This window comes from Nansenia antarctica (assembly GCF_963989245.1).
Source record: "Nansenia antarctica genome assembly, chromosome: 6".
Taxonomy (NCBI): Eukaryota; Metazoa; Chordata; class Actinopteri; order Argentiniformes; family Microstomatidae; genus Nansenia; species Nansenia antarctica.
This window is the reverse complement of record NC_137676.1, coordinates 29517848-29538950: the sequence shown is the minus strand read 5'-3', so window position 1 is coordinate 29538950 and position 21103 is coordinate 29517848. Positions and strand designations below refer to the sequence as shown.

Below are 21103 nucleotides of genomic sequence, written 5' to 3'. Positions count from 1 at the left end.
CAACGGCTTTGCATTGATGAAACCAGGTAGGATGAACGTATAAGCTCGCTGTCCATTCCTCTTTAAATGCCCTGTTTTCACCGTCAACTTTCCTCTTTAGACCTTTGGAGAGTGACATTATGTTTCTCTTCCTAGCTAGCAGGTTAAATGTTTAGCTAACTTCACCCGACATGCAAACAACCAATCCAATAATAATGTGACCTTGTCTGGGAGGAGGGGGGAATAATTATCAGAACAAACGTATGTTAAATAATTATTAGAATAAGTTAGGCTGCGCTACATCGTCAGTCCACACATTTATTATTCAAAAATATGGAAAAGGGTGAAACTACGTTTCAACGTTGTTGAGAATCACAACACAAACTCGCTAGTCAAGCCAAAATACTGCAACGTAATGGATTGGACTGTTACCTAGTTAACTATAACACTACTTTACATTGTTAGCAGGCTCACAAAATAAGCTGTGTTAGTTGACTAGCGATGTGTACATTTTTCGAAAGAAAAGTCAAAGCATTAGAACGTGTCACATTCTTTAACAATCAATTACTTAAATTAGCCTTTGATTATGTTCGGGCCCGCCATCTAGTGGCTAAAAAATTTTTGGGCCTGAGGCCAAACTTAGTTGCCGACCCCTGCCCTATAGTGTCATCTTCTGGTTATCTTTGTGATATTCTCAGACGAGGCCACATTTATTTTGATCATTGTCATACAACAGTGACATCCCTAGATTCATCAAAACTGATGTCGGCAGTGACAGTCAACTTGGACATCTCCAAAGTGCCATTTTCCTCCAAGGCTTTGGAGTAAACTTCCATTGTCCTTGCAGAGTCTTGATGTCTGGGCTGTGGTGGGAAAGGGAATTGGTCTAGAGGGGCGTGTTCTATCTTACAGAGGCTGTCGTCACTGGTGTATCTGGGATTGGAGGCTCCACCACTGGGGCTCCAGCCAGAGCAGAGGTCCTCCTGGGGCATTCTGGACCTGAGCTGCAGTCCCCCAAGCGGCATAACATCCTCAGTTTGAACCGCCTTCTCCAGCAGTAACCCGCGGTGGAGCCTCTCCTCCAACCCAACGGACTCCCCTGGACTGGGCTCCACTTTGCGGAAAGTGTGTCGGGCGAAGAGGCCGATGCAGAACATCTCCACGATCACTGAGTAGTGGTAGACCACTGAGAGAGGACGGGAAGAGGTCACCATCAATAGACAATGAAGAAGAAGAAGAAGAAGAAGAAGGTTTTATTCGCCATGCACTCAACTTGTCAGTCAATTGTTGGAATTTGGTCTTTTTTGCTCTAGGCACAGGGTCAGCCATAGTTGGCGCCCCTGGAGCAATTAGGGGTTAAGTGCCTTGCTCAAGGGCACATGCAACTCCCTCCTGAGGCGGGGGATCGAACCAGCGACCTTCTGATTGCTAGCCGGCTTCTCTAACCTCTAGGCCAGACCTGGGCATTGTACGGCCCGCGGGCCGTCCAACGATTCTGATTCTGGCCGGCCCGCGAAAGATCGCATGATAATTAAAAATAATAATATATATATATATATATATTTCTAATTATCTTATGGGTGGACTAAAACCGCATTGCTTTTATTTTGAAGCCCATTTATTATCACAAATATTTTCAGTTGCTCATTTGGCCCCCTGGGAAAAAAAATATTGCCCACCCCTGCTCTCGGCTACCGCCGCCCTCAATACATGTCATAGTGGTGATTTCAGTTAAGTCTGACGAAATGTCTATTGTTCACAGAAATATTACAATAACATCCATAGTAACCATAGTAACCCAATCCATCCATACCTCCAACCACCAACCACAGAGAAATGGCCATTTTTATTTATTTCAACTTACATTGGGAGCGCATGAGAACAGAGAAGGGTGGGGTGCAGGGAAAGACTTTCAGAGCTCCCATGGTCTCCAGGATCCCACTCTGCAGGCCACACAACACCAACACCACAATAATGCACACAAACTTTGCCCTCAACCCATAGCCATGCAAAGCCCTCTTGGTGGCCTTGTAAAACAGCAGGTAGCCATAGAAGGACAGGAAGGTAGACACTCCTATGATGGCATTCACATACTGATTGGGGTCATGGACAGAGTCCATCTGTGAGAAAAAAACAAACAGAAAAAGATATGTTTTTGTGAAGAGAGAAAGGAGGAGGCAGTTTCAAACTCACCCGCTTAGATATAGGATAACATATAGAACTAGAATGGTGATTGTCTACAACAGAGGTTCCCAACCTTTTTGGACTCGAGGCCCACTTAAAAATCTCAAAAGTATTTGCGGCCCACACAGGCATTTTACGCACACGTAAATTTGTTTTTGGTGTCTCATCATTATTCTCTTATTCTTATTGGATATTTCATATGCATCATCATACAATCTGGACAATGGACATATACTGTTGATGCTTTGTCTCAAGGTGATAACGTAGTTTACATGGCTTCAGAGTTTAATTTGATAAAACCTCAGAGCACACCACGCACAGCAGTAACAGTTCGTCTTCTGTGCCTGTCCTCCTCTCTCCCTCTTTTGCTGTCAACCAAAAGGCAAACATAACACAGGGCTACCAAGTTTCACCAAAAGTTTGGAGTGAGATCTTTTGGCGGTGGAGCGACCCAAAAACTGTGCACGTTCCTGCAATTTTACATGTTGTTCATAATAAACCAGCACAAGAAATAAAAATAATTAACATTTTATAAAACAAGAAAAAAATTCTGACAATATATCATATTTATGAAATCTTAATAAACAAATACAGTAGCCTACAGACTCTAAAAGAAAAATTGGGCCCCATCAACAGGACTCAGCACCTTGGTCAGCAGCAGAAAGACCCGTGGTCATCATCTTATATACAGTGCATTGCTCATAGATGGCTATCATGTTATACAGTACATACCAGGGTTTTTCCTGGGTCAGAATGAGGGCTTGGTGGGTGACTTTGTGCGCGCATTTTTTTTTTGAGGGACCCCCAATTGTTGTATTTGTATTGTAAATTGTAATTATTAATAATTATAATTATTATTAATGTACCTGGTTATGTTACAGTAGAGTGGTTATGGTTATGTTACAGTTACCAAAACTGAGTATTTACTGGCTAAGATTGGCAAAAGATTGGCGTGGTGCAACCGAAATTAGTAAACAACTAGTTTGAAACTAGCTAGTAACAACTAGGGGTTTAGTAACTACTAAATGCCTGCATTTAGTAAAGACTTACGCCAAATTGGTGCAACCCAGTCCAGTAGGCTACCAGATACGATGTTGTAATGTATGCACATATTTTGCTACCACGGTTGCCAGACGGAATTGACAATGTCCAGCCCAACCAGTCTAAAAGCTGCCGAATCCACCCGTCCAGTGTGACCAAAAGTAGCCCAATCTGGCAACACTGCTTGCTACGTTCTTGCAGCTCGCGTGAACACAGGTTCTTCCATCAGCGCTCGCCTGCCGCTTCGATTGCAGACTCAATTTAACGCGCGTGCAGTTCTATATCGTGGAGCTCCGCCCCATAGGGGAGCTCTGCTCCTATTGGTTTACCCGCTACCTAAAGTAGCCAATGACTGAATTTTTCAATGCCTGCGCCCGCCTGGGGTGCTATATAAAGGGGCGTACATCGCTCCATTATTCTCCCAAAAAGTTCAGCACGGGTTTATATCTGAAGACTGAGAAGGACGACTACTAAGACTGGAGGACCCGCCAGACTTTTCCCTTCAAGATGGATCGTCCGCCGCCTATGGAGAAGTTCCTCCGGGACGCCTGCCGCTGCGACTTCCAAGCAGCAGAGGACACTTTTCAGCGGAGGAGACTTTCCCTTCAGCGATGGATCGTCCGCCGCCGACCACGAAGAAGTTCCTCCGAGACACCTGCCGCTGCGATTTTCTAGCAGCGGAGGACAAGCAAGAACGGCGTTCTGGGCAGGCACCTCCCCAAGTAGGGATGGTCCCGCCCGCTCAGCCGGCCCTGACATCACGCCGCCCTCACCCAGCTGAGTGGTCGGTGCCGGTGTCAGAATCAGAAAGCTCTGATGAGAGCGAGCGGCAGGTAGAGCACGTGCTCCCCGCCCTCGCCGCCCCATCTCGGTGCGCAGGCGGCGGCAGCGGCGAATAACATCGCCGTGTTTAACGCCGCCATTGCGAAAATTACTGCGAAACGGAGGTTTCGGCGTGATGCGGCACTGGCTCTACCTCTAAACGACGGAGCCATGCCCCACTCGGCATCCCCAGCCCCCGCCGCTGACCACTGGGAGGCCCCGCTACGGCCCCCCACGGCAGCGTGGCCCGGTTTCACGGGCGGAGGGGTCGGTAATGACCCCACCACCGGTTTCCTCTTCATGGCTGCTACCTCATATAGAGGCAAAAGAAGGAAAATCCCCACCTTACTTTTTCAGTAAAGGAGATTTTTCCCATGTTATCTACCGGAGCGGAGACCCACCTGCCTTGTCGGAGCGTGGTCCAATCGCTACCGGTTAGAAACAAGGCGGAGACTGGCCCAGCTTACCAGCGCGTGGCCAGCTCTCTGCCTAGCGGACTACCTGCCGCTGCGATTTTCTAGCAGCGGAGGACAAGCAAGAACGGCGTTCTGGGCAGGCACCTCCCCAAGTAGGGATGGTCCCGCCCGCTCAGCCGGCCCTGACATCACGCCGCCCTCACCCAGCTGAGTGGTCGGTGCCGGTGTCAGAATCAGAAAGCAGTCTGATGAGAGCGAGCGGCAGGTAGAGCACGTGCTCCCCGCCCTCGCCGCCCCATCTCGGTGTGCAGGCGGCGGCAGCGGCGAATAACATCGCCGTGTTTAACGCCGCCATTGCGAAAATCACTGCGAAACGGAGGTTTCGGCGTGATGCGGCACTGGCTCTACCTCTAAACGACGGAGCCATGCCCCACTCGGCATCCCCAGCCCCCGCCGCTGACCACTGGGAGGGCCCGCTACGGCCCCCCACGGCAGCGTGGCCCGGTTTCACGGGCGGAGGGGTCGGTAATGACCCCACCACCGTTTTCCTCTTCATGGCTGCTACCTCATAAAGAGGCAAAAGAAGGAAAATCCCCACCTTACTTTTTCAGTAAAGGAGATTTTTTCCCATGTTATCTACCGGAGCGGAGACCCACCTGCCTTGTCGGAGCGTGGTCCAATCGCTACCGGTTAGAAACAAGGCGGAGACTGGCCCAGCTTACCAGCGTGTGGCCAGCTCTCTGCCTAGCGGTCTAACCCCTATCACGACACAAAGGGGGTGACACCGAGTTGGACCTCTGACGTTACACGAAAGAAGAAGAAGACAAAGGGGGTTAAACACCCCTGTCTGTAGCCGTATGGAGGGACCGTTATTACATCAAAAACTCCTCCATGTCTATCAAGAGCTGGCCCAGCTCATGAGCGTGCGGCCGTTTTTTTGGTTATCAGGCATAATAAACCTACGTCGATAAAGGGCATTGTTACTCAAAACAAGCACTCTTTACAGACGGCAAACCATCCCTAAGGAGGATTTTCCATGGTATCTACCAGCGCGGAGACCCACCTGCCTTGTCAGAGTGTGGTCGAATCGCTACCGGTTAGAAACAAGGCGGAGACTGGCCCAGCTTACCGGCGTGTGGCCAGCTCTCTGCCTAGCGGACTTACCCCTATCACGACACGAGGCGGGTTAAACACCCCTGTATGTAGCCGTATAGAGGGGTCGTTATGTACATCAAAAACCCCTCCATGTCTATCAAGACCTGGCCCAGCTCATGAGCGTGCGGCCGGTTCTTTGATTATCAGGCATAATAAACCTGCGTCAATAAAGAGCATTGTTACACATAACAAACACTCTTTACAGACGGCAGCCCATCCCTTTCGAAATGACCCCACCTTGGGCTGTGCCACCTCCTCGGTGTGCAGCGGCGGCTGGGATCATACAGAAATTCAAGTTTTTTCTGTCGACTGCACCACAACAGACGGTCCAGCCGCTGTCGTTGCGTTATGCAGAATGACTAGAAGGGACAGGTATTCTGTCGGGCTGGCTAGACAGGACATTGAGGAGGGGATATGCACTACAGTTCATTCAGCCTCCTCCGCCCTTCAGGGGCGTGAGAGAGACTGTTTTTTGTCCTGCCCGATAAAGACACGTGCGCTCCAGGAGGAGATTACGAATCTCCTAACAAAGGGCGCAGTGACATTGGTTCCGAGGGACCAGTGGGACATGAGATGGTACTCCCCGTATTTCCTTGTCCCAAAGAATTCGGGAGACATGAGACCCATACTAGATTTCAGGGTCCTCAACGAGAGAGTGGCGAAACGCCCCTTTCGTACCTGAGGGTCGTGTATTTCGTGTGCCAATCACAGAGTGGCACAGGAAATTCCTACGTTTTGCTTTCCAAGGGAAGGTTTACGAGTACACGCGCCTGCCCTTCGGGTGCACGCTTGCTCCTCGTTTTTCTCCAAATGCGTGCAGACAGCACTCGAACCACTGAGGCGAAACGAGATACGCATATTAACATATCTCGACGACCTACTGGTCTTGGCCCAATGCCCAAATCGAGCCATTCGGGACGCAACCTCACTGGTGCAGCACCTCACTCAGCTGGGGTTAGCTGTAAACTGGACAGAGAGTGCTCCGTGGCCGGCTCAACAGTTTTCCTATCTAGGCATTCAGTTGGATACTGCCGAGATGAGGGCCAGTTTATCGGCACCACGGAGAGCGACACTGACGTCAGCTCTCCGGGTGTGTCGAGTGACAAATACAATCACCGCTCTGTCAAGGATGTCTGCAGCCCATGTAGTGGTCCCCTTAGGCCTGTTACACATGCGCAGACTGCAGAGGCGGTTCGCACGACTGCGACGGGTTCCAGTGAGACGCCGTCGCAAGTTGATTGTAATACAGAGATCGGTCAAAACCGACCTGAGCTACTGGAGAGACCCGCGCGTCATCGCGCGCGGAGTCGCCTGAGTTCGCTGAAGCTCTCCACATTCCAGGTCTGCTCAACGAAGGAGCAGATCTGTTATCACGGGGAGGCCCGAGGGACGACGACTGGAGGTTAGCACCCTCCATTGTGTCGCTGATTTGGGCACGGTTCGGGCAAGCAGAAGTGGTTCTGTTTGCGTCACGGACGAATGCGCAGTGTCACCTTTGGTTCTCCCTGCGCGAACAGGACAACCCGCCATTGGGAGTCGATACATTCGCACACCACCCATGGCCGAGGGTCCTGTTATACGCGTTCCCACCCCTGACATCTATCCTCCCACTGTTGGCACGAGTGAGGTCAGAGAGGCTAGAGTTAATTCTTGTAGCCCCGGACCGTCCCGGAGCCCCGTGGTTTCCGGAACTGATGGAGATGTTGGTAGAGGGCCCATGGCCCATACCTCATCGACAAGATGCACTCTCTCAAGCCGGAGGCTTGGTGAAGGGGCCGCCTATGAGGGGGGGCCCCTCATGGCCTGGTTACTGAGAGGGATTGTTAGAACGCAGGGGTCTGACAGACGCGGTCATTCAGACCATTCAGAGTGCGCGCGCGCAATCCACTGCAAAGGGATATGCGGCGCGCTGGCGAGTTTTACACAGTGGTGTGAGGGACAGGACGTTGACCCTGTCTGTTGTCGGGTCGAAACGTTCTTGTGCTTCTTACAGTCGCTGTTGACAAGGGATTGGCGGCGGGAACTATTAAAGTTTACGCGGCTGCCATCTCAGCTTGTCATGAGGGTTTTGCGACAACGACACTGGTTTTTCAGTCATTCGCTGGTTTAGCGTTTTTTGACTAGAGTGTGTAGGCTTAGACGCCCTCATAGGACTCTAATGCCAAAATGGGAGCTGTCGATTGTGCTAGAGGCGCTGTGCGTGCCCCCATTCGAACCCATTGTCACTGTGTCGTTGCGTTTTATTGTCTCTCAAGACGAGTCTACTCCTCGCCTTGACTACGGCTGAGCGAGTGAGAGATTTGTGCGCTCTCTCGTCACGGGCAGATTGTTTGATCATATCTGATGACGAAACAAAAGCTGTATTACGCCCTAACCCGGATTTATCCCTACGGTTAATCGTGGGTTTAGGGTTCAGAGCTGTGCTCTGAGCGCCTTTTTTTCCTCCTCCTCACGACGGAGAGAGGGAGAGGCGTTTTACATTGTATTGTCCGGTGCGCGCGTTGGCACAATGTGAAGCGCGAGGCAGGACTGAGATCTTCTCCCCGGCTTCTGATCTGCTATGGCGGACAGAAAGCCGGGACACCACTCTCGAAGCAGAGGCTGTCCCTTTGGGTTTGCGAGGCTATTAGCCTCGCATACGAATCGAAGGGGCAGCCCGTGCCGACTGGCATTCGGGCTCATTCCACCAGGGGCATGGCCGCATCAGTGGCCATTCTCAGGGGAGTGGGAGTGGAGGAGATATGTGTGGCGGCGTCTTGGTCGTCGCCATCACTTTTATACGGTGTTACTTGAAGATATTTCTTCCTCATCCTTTTCTCATTCTGTCCTCAGTTTTGATGATGACTGATGTAGTGGGGAAGGCACTTGGATTACCCTGGTCATGGGATTCTATTCAAGTGCTGTCAGGATGAATACGGATGTGCCTGGGGAAGGGACCCTCCTCCAGGACATGTTCCGTTAGATCAACAACCCTACGTGCTCACGTAAGGGTTAGGTCAGTGATATTCTTCCTCAATCCTTTCTCATTCTGTCCTCAGTTTGCTGATGACTGATGTTGTGGGAAGGGCACTTGGATTACCCTGGTCATGGGGATTCTATTCAAGTGCTGTCAGGATGAATACGGATGTGCCTGGGGAGGGGACCCTCCTCCAGGACATGTCTGTTAGATCAACAACCCAACGTAAGGGTTGGGTAAGTGATATTTCTTCCTCATCCTTTTCTCATTCTGTCCTCAGTTTGCTGAGGACTGATGTAGTGGGGATGGCACTTGGATTACCCTGGTTGGGGATGCTATTCAAGTGCTGTCAGGATGATTACGGATGTGCCTGGGGAGGGGACCCTCCTCCAGGACATGTTCCGTTAGATCTACAACCCTGCGTGCTCACGTAGGGGCTAGATCAGTGGAGCAGACTCGGTGTGGGTTGGGCCAACTTTTTAAGGTTGTCTTGAACCAACATCAGTGGTCAGCTCCGGGTGCCGCTGAGATTGTTTTTGGATTAATAGTCTCAGTGGGGGTACATTTGGCCTCGCTCGCTCCGCCTAAACCAATAGGAGCAGAGCTCCCCTATGGGGCGGAGCTCCACGATATAGAACGATAGTTATGGAGATAGACTCCAGTTCTATGAGTGGAGCGGAGCCCCATAGGGCTGCTGGCCCACTTCGACTCGTTCAAACCCGGCTGTTTTGTATGTTTGGGAGAATGATGGAGCGATGTACGCCCCTTTATATAGCACCCCAGGCGGGCGCAGGCATTGAAAAATTCAGTCATTGGCTACTTTAGGTAGCGGGTAAACCAATAGGAGCAGAGCTCCCCTATGGGGCTCCGCTCCACTCATAGAACTGGAGTCTATCTCCATAACTATCGAAAGATGCCACGAAACTCCGGTAGCTCTTCTTTCAATTTCAAAAAACAATTGTTATTTCTCGCCGTGAGAAATAGAGATGCGGCGTGAGAGCGTGAGAACTGGTTGAAATGCGTGAGTCTCACGGCGATTGCGTGAGACTTGGCAGCTCTGTAACAACTAACCAGAGTATTTATAATTTAATAAGAGGTATACATTGATCCATATCAATGTATAACTTAATTCTAATTGAATATTGGGTTGCTGTGGGCAATGCAGTCAGATAATTACATTTTTACCTTACTCTCTCACCTGACTCTGCAAAGCAAGCCGCCCGATGCCTATTCAGAGAGCAGGCATGGTTTATGCTAGGCTAGGTTTATGCTAGTGGCACGTTGAAGTCACTCACATTTCCGTAGTCATACTGCTCGTCTGTCCAGAGGACAAGCGTGACAAAGAACAGGATGGTTCTGACCACAGAGAGCTGGAGGACAGCAGCCATCATCCACCCCAGGCTGGTCCTGAGGGGGAGCAGAAGAGGTAGCAGGGTAGAAGAACATGCACAATTTATTAGTATGGCGTAGTATGGCTGTGCACAATGTGACTATTGTCACCATGCAAATCTGGATGCTCTGTCTACACAAACTCAAATCTGGATGCTCTGTCTACACCAGGGGTCCCCAAACTACGGCCCGCGGGCCGAACACGGCCCACCCCCACACTTGGACCGGCCCTTTGAACAACGTCGCCCCCACACACTCTCAACAATGCCAGAAACATATTTTGAAAATTAAACTTTAAATATATGTTTTAATCATATCATATCTGTATTTGATATTAAAGGTTGGCTTTCAAATTAAAATTTCCCTTAGTTATAAACTATTTTCATTAATAACATTATTAGTTAGTTTCACCCGCCCACAGAATGCGGATCTATAGCAGGTGCACGCGAGCTAGAACGAAAATTCAGAGAGATGAAAAATGGCCAAACGGTTGGTAAAGAGAAAAGTTGATTCAGAATGCAGGGTTTTTAACCAACAGTGCACAAGTGATTATTATTGTTAAAGGCAAAGAAGTTTGTCAATAAATGTATGAATGTGATCGCGGAGGAGGTGTGTCCCGCAGTGAGTCTGTCCGCAAGTAGGCACCAGATGAATTGAAACAATGGGGGATTAGAGAATGTAGATGCCCAGCTGCAGGAGAAAACAAAATAATTTGTTCATGATCTGTGTCAAGCAGGGGTTTTCCTGCATATTATGAGGCGGCCGCCTCCGTCATATTTCTTGCCGCCTCCAGCTCTCAACAAAACTCTGACGGTCGTATTTTCTACGGTGGATTTCTGTCATTTCTAACTGCAATTGCGGCATTGCGCCGACGTGGTGGCGGGGGCGCTGTTTCGCAAATAAGTTAGCTTTCGTTTTTGCTAGCGAAATAGCTGATAGTATGTTGACTGCTCAAGGAGAATACATATTTGAAAGTACAGAATGCCTGAGAGCCTTATATTGCATTATATTACATTATATTTTGATCATCTGGTGCCTGAATATTGTGTTTTCCTTTACATAAATAATGACATTTCCACCATAAATTGATGCAGAAAGGTCACAAATGATGATGAGGGTCCTCCCTCATGTATCAGACTGTAAAACTGATTATATTTCATTGACATATCACTATAGGTATAAATTCCATCCAAATTCAACTGTTTAGACTTTGTGTGCATCCACCAGTGCTCTCCTGCGCGCAATTGCTTTGCGCAACCGCCTCCATTTCACTCCGTTCCATATTATTTTATGTTAGAGACCGACCCAGGCCCCCCATCACAGAAAGGAAAAATGATGTGGCCCTCACAGAAAAAAGTTTGGGGACCCCTGGTCTACACAAACTCAAATCTGGATGCTCTGCCTACACAAACTCAAATCTGGATGCTCTGTCTACACAAACTCAAATCTGGATGCTCTGTCTACACAAACTCAAATCTTTCCCGCTTTACTAAAGAAAACAATAAGCTGAATGCTTGAGTTGCTAGCCAGCTAAAACGAAAAGATGAACCGATGGCTCCAGAAAAATCCAATGAAAAATTCAGAACAGCCATCAGACAACACCAACAGCCAGATCAACTTGACAGTTTCCATGAATTTTTCTCGAAGGAGCAAATTCAGGAGAAATATGCCTGGGTATGCCAACCATTTACATGCTCCTCTAGCAATGACCTACCATCTGAGCTCGAAGATGGGCTGCTCGAGTTTACCACAGGGTTCCCACGGGTCCTTGAAGTCCTTGAAAGTTTGTGAATTTGAGAAAAAGAAATCAAGGTATTTTTGAAAATAGACATAGGTCATTGAAAGTGCTTGAATTCCCTTCTCTCTCTCCAAATTTTATTTTTTATTTTTAACTTAGCTCGTCAACTAGTTCTGTCTCAAACTATGCCGTGTTGGGTCCTTGAATTTGAGGGAATTGAGTCTTGAAAGTCCTTGAAAGGTGCTTGAAAGGTGCTTGAATTTGATGTTTCAGAAGGTGTGGGAACCCTGTTTCCAGTGACCGCCGCTACAGACTTCTTTCACTGCAGAACACTGGATGAGTTCTAGCTATCAGTTGTGCAAGAATACCCCGGATGGTCACAGGCTGCCATGGACATTCTTACACCTTTTGGGTCAACGTACCTATACAAGAAGACATTTTCATCACTGGCGTACATAAAATAAAATAAAAAGATGTTGGCTCAGCAGAGTGGAGGAAGATCTATGTCGCTGTGTCCAGCTTCAGGCCAAGAATTCAACTGTTATGTTCGAGTAAGCAGGCCCACGCATGTACAATTATTTAAACCCATTTCAGTGTTCTGAGATCAATTTTGTTTTTGCTTTGAAATTGAGAACAGGTGCCTACACTGTTTAGCTTGTGTGTAAGAATAAAATAGTTTCAGTGAATGAGGGAATCTCAAATGTGGTTGGTTTTCCAATTTCACTGTATTTATTACTACACAGATTTTCAGAGATTGGCTGCTCTGACGTGACACATGTCTCTGCGTGTCTTGCAGACATTTCTGCTTGGATGTCAGCCCACCACCTCAAGCTCAACCTTAACAAGACTGAGCTACTCTTCCTTATTGGATATTGGGAAAAGCATGCCCTCTCCAAGACTTCACCATCAGAACTCTACGGTGACCTCCTCCCAGACAGCCAAGAACCTTGGAGTGTTCCTCGATAACCACTTATCCTCTCTGGCAAACATCACAGTGACAGCACTGTAGATTCCTCTACAACATCAAGATGATACATTTATTCCTCACCAGAGAAGCAGCACAACTCTTGGCCTTGACTACTGCAACGCATTCCTGGCTGGGCTTCCTGCCTCCGCCATTAGACCTCTGCAGCTCATCCAGAATGCTGCTGCCTGTCTGGTGTTCAATCTCCCCAAATTCTCCCATGTCACCCCCCCTCCTTCGCACCCTTCACTGGCTCCCAGTAGCAGCTCGCATCAGATTCAAGACCCTGGCGCTTGCCTACCGGGTGGCAAACGGAACTGTCCCACCCTACTTGCAAATGATGGTCAGCCCCCAAACCCCTGCGCAGTCACTTCACTCCTCCACCTCGGCTGGCCGCCTGGCCCCGCCGCCTCTACATAGAAGCAGTCACGCTACTCGGTCACAATTGTTCACTGTCCTGGTGCCCCACTGGTGGAACAAGCTGCCCACTGCTATCAGGACTGCAGACTACCTATCTTCCACCGCAGATTGAAGACCAATCTCTTTAGGCTACATCTTAACTGTCCCTCCTAAAGACGTCCTCATCTCCACTACCCCCATGTACAGTTCTCTACTATAAAAAAAAAGAAGAAAAAAGGTATTGTTCTTCCTTCTAGCATTGTGACTGCCCTAGGTCATAGCATAGATTACTTTTTCTTATGATGACTGATGGATAGATGATTCACTTAATTAGACAAATGTGTTTGGTGTAAGTCGCTTTGGATAAAGGCGTCTGCTAAATGCCAAAAAATGTCAAAAGTAAAGGAAATAAAAATAAATAAATAAAAGTCTCCAGGGGCCTCATTTATAAAGCTTGCGTACGCCCAAAAACGTGCATACGCAAATTTTCCCACAATTTGGGGATTTATAAAAACTAAAGCTTTATAAATTAGGTCCTTGACCTCCACTGACACATCCCACAATAGCAGAATCATCTGAGAACTTATGCAGATGGTAAGTATCTTTGTTGCGCCTGAAGTCTGAGGTATAGAGGGTGAAGATGAAGAGAGCCAGAACTGTCCCCTGGCGGGCACCAGTGCTGCTCACCACCCAGTCCACACACATCCCTGCAGCTGTCCAAACTGTGGCCTGTTTGTCAAACATCACAGTTTTGTCCCTCAGCTTCTCCTTGAGCTTCCTCTGCACATACTTCAGTTATTCCTTGTCACCAGACATGAAGGCTCTCTTCTTCCAAGGCTTGTTGTTGGGAAAACACTGCACCCTCCTAGTAGGTACGATGTTCGCCACACAGAAGTTAATGTAGTCTGAGATGCAATGTGAGAGCCCATCAATGTCCTCCACATGTGACTCACTGAGAACCTCCCAGTCTGTTGTCTCAAAACAGTCCTGCAGAGCCTCTCAGCCTCCTGTGTCCATCTCCGCACAGTCCTAGTGGACATTGAGTGCTTCTGGACTAGAGGCTAATACATGGACTTGAGGTGGACGAGGTTGTGGTCCAATCTGCCCGGGGGGGGGGGGGGGGGGGGGGGTGCTCTAGAGATGTAGGCATCCTTCACATTACACTGCAAATAGTCAGCTCTCAAAAAAATGCTATAAAATGGGGGAAATATTACTACTAAAAATAAGCAAAGTTATCTGCCAACAGACAATTTCACTTGCCAAGATTCTTAAAACAAGTAAAATATATCTTAAAACTAGTGCAGTGAGACAAAAAACAAGCATATATTTTTTTGCATACAGATGAAGTCGATACAACTATTGTGCAACTTGGTAGGGTCATTTGAGTGCTTTGTACTAATTTTGGTTTGCCATTGCCAATAGTTCACATACTTATTAACACAGGACATTTTGGTTATTCATTTTTAACTATTTCTATACATTTTCTATGATTTTTGTTTCCCTTTAAAACACGTGGAGTACATTCTGTAGATCATAAAACTTTTTTTTTTAAATGCAACAAAATGTGTAAACTGTGTAGGTGTTCACATACAATACATGTCTTCTGCACTGTACAGTACGTACCTGTTGATGGCTACCATGGGTAGGCAACAGCAACAGCAGCAGGGGAAAGAGTCTGGAGCAACCTGCTCTCCAGCCAAGACCTCCAGCATGCGAGCCTTTCCCCCAAAGAAGTTTGTGATGAGCCCCATGAACTTCAGCAGGGTGATGGAGTGGTAGCTATAGAGAAAGTGAGAGATTTGGGGTTAGGGTTAAGGTTAGCCCTAATCTCTTCACAGTGATGTTCACAGTTAGATGTTATTACTTTGCTTAAAGGTGTAATGCACCTTGGTTGGACAATACGGTAGAAGCAGTATGCCTCATCCTTCACATTGAAGTTTGTACACAAACATGGAGATTGCGGAATGTTTTTGGTGTGTAGCTCGTGGATACTCACAGGGAGGCAAAGAAGTTACACAGTGAGGAGGATCGTGGAACATACAAGGCAATGATGGAGGTCAAGCCAAAGACCTGACAGAGGGGGGAAATCAACAAGAGCAAACATATGAAGTATGAAATATGATTCTTCTTTGGATTTGAAATCAAATAATTAATATGAGGAATAAGAACAGCTTTCATTTGAGGGGAATCATATGTGTATGCATACAGTAGTCCCCCTATTTCAGGGCACCAAAGGTATATGGACAGATTCATATTATGTCAACATGAAGCACTCATCTTTAGTATTTGGTCGCATATCCTTTGCATGGATGAACTGCCTGAAGCACGGCTGCACAAATGATATGACAGAACACACCTGACCAATCAGAAACACCCATCAATCGTCCAAATAGTTTGGTGCCCTGAAATAGGGAGACTATGTATAAAAAGTGTTGTTTACAAAATCAAACCAATACACAAATACCCTCAAAGAAAAGCTGCCAATCTATACTTTAACCTCATAATAATAGTTTGAGTATAGAGCCAAAAGAAGAAAAATAGTGCTTCACTGTCCCAATAATTACACACGACACGGTACATACATACATTTAAGAGAAAAATAAACTTTAACATATTCAGGATTGGGAGTCAACTCCATTTGATTTCCGATTTTTAACTGAAATTCCAGTTCAAGGATTTCAAAGCACTTATTACTTATTTCCAATATTGAACGGAATCACGATTCACTGCTCATGTAGACCAATTTTTTAAAGTTAAATTGACCTCAAACTTTAATATTCCAGATGAACCGTTGGGTAAAAAGGAAAGGTAATATTATAATTTTACCGGGTACATGCCCAGGATCCACAAGTAGAGTTGTCTACGGCTGGATGAGGGCACGTGACGTAGGAAGAAGCCCACTTCCTCCAAGAACAAGGACAGGAGGATCACAGCCAAGCCAGCTGGGATGAGGAACAGCCACAGCTCATCCTTAATCACTGATGACATACATAGGAGGAGCGGTGGTGAGTTAGTAGCTTATCATACAACAGAAATGGAACCATTTTCGACTACTAATATGACTGATATTATACTTTACTACTACTATCGCAGCCAAAATACTTCTACTACTATACTTCTGTAATTAGTCACCACCTTTTATTGTGGTGTGAAAACTGTGTGACATTTGAAATGTTGATATATTGTTGTACTCAGAGGCTGTACTTACCATCGACAAACTCAGACGACAGTGGGATTTCAGTGAAGCTGCAGTTGGTCCCCATCCTTTCTCCACACTCACTCTATCAGCAAACACACTCACTAGCCTGCCACCTTGTCTGGTAGTTATGGAGAGGTAAGTCATACAAACACATTAAAACCACCATATCTATGTATAGGTGGTCAAATTCGGAAGCCCAATAAACTCAAGGTAAGTTGCAAGTATCCGTTACAGTTTTGGAAGGAACAATTGAATCCATTTGAATTACATGACCTCTTACAAAAAGAGCAATCCAATCAAGGACAAGACCTTGTTTTTCTGTTCGCTAAAGCTGAGGACAAAGTTGGTTATTGTCTTGTCTTGTGAGTTCCGTGTTGAGATGGCGTCATGTTGTCTGGATGGTACCTTTCCGATAGTAGCGATTAATGATTGACTAGAAACAGGTAAATTGACAGGTGGGGAGTGAAGTCCATTCATGAGTGTGTCTGTTGTTGCTGAACCGAGCATGAAAGACCCACAAAAGGTAGACCAAAAGATAATCAGACAAACCCTCAATGATGTGTGAAACTCTTGGAGGCATTAGAAATGTAATTAAATGGTCATTGAACATGCCAATCCATACGTCTACTACTCCATAAAAGGGGCAATCTGGGTTTCAAACAATAACAAAGCAGTCTCCCTGGTAACCAGCTGAGGGATGGGGCTGAAGAAATGTTAACACTCTCAAATTCATATGATCTATGGATGCAAGGACTTTCCATCCATGAGATGAAAATAATATTTGTAACCATGTTTTCAAGCTTTAATGTGTTTGTTAACAATTACAGTGTTAACAAAGAATGGAGTAAAACAAGATAATATGTTTGGTTCTGATGGGATAAGACTAACTAATCTCATAAAGCATTTATAAATTATATTCTTCAAGAATCAATGTCTATATATTGTATTGTAATTTTATAAGTCCAAAAGATGCAATCCCAAAGTTGCAATCCCAGATCGTCCGAGTGGGTACATCATAAATCCTATTCAGATGGGATTAGTATTATCTAGGGATCTCTGGTCATTTGTAATAATTACGGAGGTCATCTGTGTTCTTAATCCCGTGCGAATCGGCCATGTCCGTAAAAATTCTAACGCAAATGACCTACCATAATTCGTGAAACTCAGATGTCCTGTGATAATACTTATGCCGCGCGAATCGACATGTCAGTGATTTGGGGTGAGCCGTATGGAATCACTAACAATGCTTGGGTCACAACCAGTGTGCGAATTAAATCACGGTGTGCGGGGGAGCCCAGGGATTAAAGCAACAAACAAAAAATCTCCTGACGGAAAAAAAAAATCAGGCCAAATCGGGGCCGGTGGCTTTCCGTGCGCAAAGCGCGCGTGCGATTTTCCGTTCTACGTTCTAATGCTTTGACTTTTCTTTCGAAAAATGTGAACACATTTCCGCGTTGTCGAAAATCAATGACACATCGCTAGTCAACTAACACGGCTTGTTTTGTGAGCCTGCTAACAATGTAAAGTAGTGTTCTAGTTAACTAGGTAACAATGTAAAGTAGTGTTATAGTTAACTAGGTAGCAGTCCAATCCATTTCGCTGCTGTATTTTGGCTTGACTAGCGAGTTTGTGTTGTGATTCTCAACAACGTTGAAACCTAGTTTCACCCTTTTCCATAGTTTTGAATAATAAATGTGTGGACTGACGATGTAGCGCAGCCTAACTTATTCTAATAATTATTTAACATAGTTTCATTCTGATAATTATTCCCCCTCCTCCCGGACTTACATGGTCACATTATTATTGGATTGGTTGTTTGCGTGCCGGGTGAAGTTAGCTAAACATTTAACCTGCTAGCTAGCAAGAGAAACATAATGTCACTCTCCAAAGGTCTAAAGAGGAAAGTTGACGGTGAAAACAGGGCATTTAAAGAGGAATGGATAGCGAACTATGCGTTCATCCTACCTGGTTTCATCAATGCAAAGCCGTTGTGAGACTCACATTTTCCGTGCTCACAATGAATGTTCCCTTCCACCATGCGAGTCGTCCTTTTCGTCAATGAATGTGATAAAGACGCACGAGAGGAATTGATTGGTGCATAAAAACCTTGAGAACTGCCGGACGTCCATAATAACTGCCGGACGTTAAAGTGACGTCCATAATAATAATAAATAATAATAATACATTAGACTTATAGCGCTTTTCTAGACACTCAAAGACGTCCATATCACCAGATAGCCAACAAATAGTGACCGATGGGAGATGCCAGTTTTCTCATTAAGTGAGATTTAATAGCCTAATATTATTTTTTCTATTTTTAATGAATGGCTCATTGTAATTATTATCCCTAGTAATGTAGCGTGTTTGCTCTGTCATTTCAAGAGCATATAGGCTAAGCGGATTCAGCTTCTTTTTTTTTTTTGCGCCGATTTAGTTGTCAATGTTTTTCATAAAATTAAACTGCATTTGCTTTGTTACTGTTCACATGTGTGGTGCAGTCACATAGCCTATAAGTAAACATTAAGTTTGAATTATTTACTGAGCTGGCGTTACTTTTTTCAAACCACACACCGCATGTCGGCTATTTCAGCACCACGCGTTGTCCACCTACTTATCACTATGAGGGGTTCAGCGTCAGTGCACCCCGCTCTGTTACTGTCAGGCATAGTTGTAGCCAATAAAGGCCTATATGTAGGCTATAATATATCATATACCTAATACCAACATCAAAATAGATTGTATGCCTCTACAAATCATATTACACCAGGTAAAATCCGTCACAACTTGGAATAAATCCATCGCAATTTGGAATATTTTAGAGCTCCCCCAAAATTTCACAAACCATGTTTCCAGGGGAGCTCATGTCACCACTAGGGGAGCTATAGCTCCCCGAGCTCCCCCTTATTTCGCACCCTGGTCACAACCATCTAAGGATAGCCTTACCACACTCCCTGTCTTTCCCATTCAAGTGAGTACAACATGCAGCTCCTATGGCAGGGCCAGCAGAGGGCACACTTCAGTAAGGCGCAGTAAGGACCGTTAACGAGTAATGCAGCTCAGAAGACAAAAGAAAAATCTAAAATCGATCTAAAATCATATCTTCAAAATGTATTTAAAACCTGTGTGCCTTACCTGGTCTTTAGTTTACCTAAATTGTCTTCACACTGATGATGAAATATAGACAATGTCATACAAACAGACTCTTGTCTCTTGTGTAAGATTACACTTTGTAAAACATGCAAGCACACTGAAGAAAAATATAAACACAACACTTTTTGCTCCAATTTGTCATGAGTTGAAATCAAAGACCGAAGACTTTTTCTATGTACACAAAAGGCCTATTTCTCTCAAATTGTGTTCACAAATGTGGTTAAATCTGTGTTAGTAGGCACTTCTCCTTTGCCGAGATAATCCATCCACCTGACAGGTGTGGCATATCCAGATGCTGATTAGACAGCATGATTAAACTAGGCTGGTCACAATAAAAGGCCATTGTGCTATCACATAGCACAATGCCATAGATGTCACAAGTTTCGTCACGTGCAATTGGCATGCTGACTCCAGGAATGTCCACCAGAGCTGTTGCCCATGATTTGAATGTTCATTTCTCTACCATAAGCCGTCTCCAAAGTCGTTTCCAATTCCAATTCTTGGAAACGCCTTTGGAGACGGCTTATGGTAGAGAAATGAACATTCAATTCATGGGCAACAGCTCTGGTGGACATTCCTGCCAATTGCACGCTCCCTCAAAACTTCTGTGGTATTGTGCTGTGTGATAAAACTGTACATTTTAGAGTGGCCTTTTATTGTGACTTTCCTGCTGGAAATGAACAATCCTGAGTTGGGGAACATTGTCCGAGGAGAAGGAAGCACATTTTTTTCCAGGACAACCTTGTACGTGGCTTGATTCATGCGTCTTTCACAAAGACAAATCAACCTTGCTCAAGCGCCCCCAGATCATCACCAATCCTCCACCAAATTTCAGTGGGTACGAGAAACTGTGGCTTGTAGGCCTCTCCAAGTCTCCATCTAACCATTAGACTATCAGGGCAGACTGGGTCCAACGTCAATAAAGGGACCAAGTAATTTGATTGGACAAGAGCCAGTCACGTGGATGCTCCGGCGCTCTCAAAGCTAATTTACTTTCTTTTGCAAACCTCAGCCTGGCTCTTCTTTGCTTCTCATTGATGAAGGGCTTTTTTCTAGCTTTGCACGACTTCAGCCTTGCCCCTAGGAGCCTGTTTCTAACCATCCTCGCCGTGCACTTCACCCCAGCTGCCGTTTGCCATTGTTTTTGTAGGTCACTTGATGTCATCCTACGGTTGTTGAGTAACATTTGAATGCGTTGGTGAACATCCCTGTCAGTGGAGTCGTTTTCACCCTCTGCTGGTCTGTATCTTTTTTTACCCCAATGTCTGCTGCTTGTCCTTGTTCTTAGTATGAACCACCATCTTTGAAATGTTAAGGATTGAAGTAACCTGATACTCACTGTATCCCTCTGCCAGTAAAGCCAGAATTTAACCCTTCTTTTCCTCACTCAAAACTTTTCTTTTCAACTCTTTTGGCATTGTCAATAGTTGATTGATTCGTTTTTATTCCAATTACCATGGTCTACTACTAGCACCGTTTTTGCCTTCCAGTTGGTTCTATAGGATAGTGATGACCACAGCAGTGGTTTTTACTTTTCCTTGTTAAATAAGATTTGATTCAGGTGATCCCCTAATCAGTACCTCACTAATGCCTGGTACACACATAAAGATAATCTGGCCAATTTTGGCCCGATTTCCCCCCTTCCGACCAAGGCCAGATTATCGGATGGCTCTAAAGATTATCCTACAAGATTATCCTGTGGTGTGAGGTG

The 21103-nt window shown here is 46.0% G+C and overlaps 1 protein-coding gene across 1 annotated transcript; it reads right to left on the bottom strand.

The window, feature by feature from the left end:
* Window positions 1–704: 704 nt before the first annotated feature.
* Window positions 705–16306, bottom strand: LOC308159386 (organic solute transporter subunit alpha; the record flags this gene model as incomplete). Its single annotated transcript, XM_080533165.1, has 7 exons — window positions 705–1165; window positions 1844–2099; window positions 9849–9960; window positions 14667–14822; window positions 15040–15113; window positions 15870–16021; window positions 16252–16306. The coding sequence occupies 7 exons, from the start codon at window positions 16304–16306 to the stop codon at window positions 705–707; spliced, it is 1266 nt and encodes a 421-aa protein (XP_080389291.1).
* Window positions 16307–21103: the final 4797 nt, after the last annotated feature.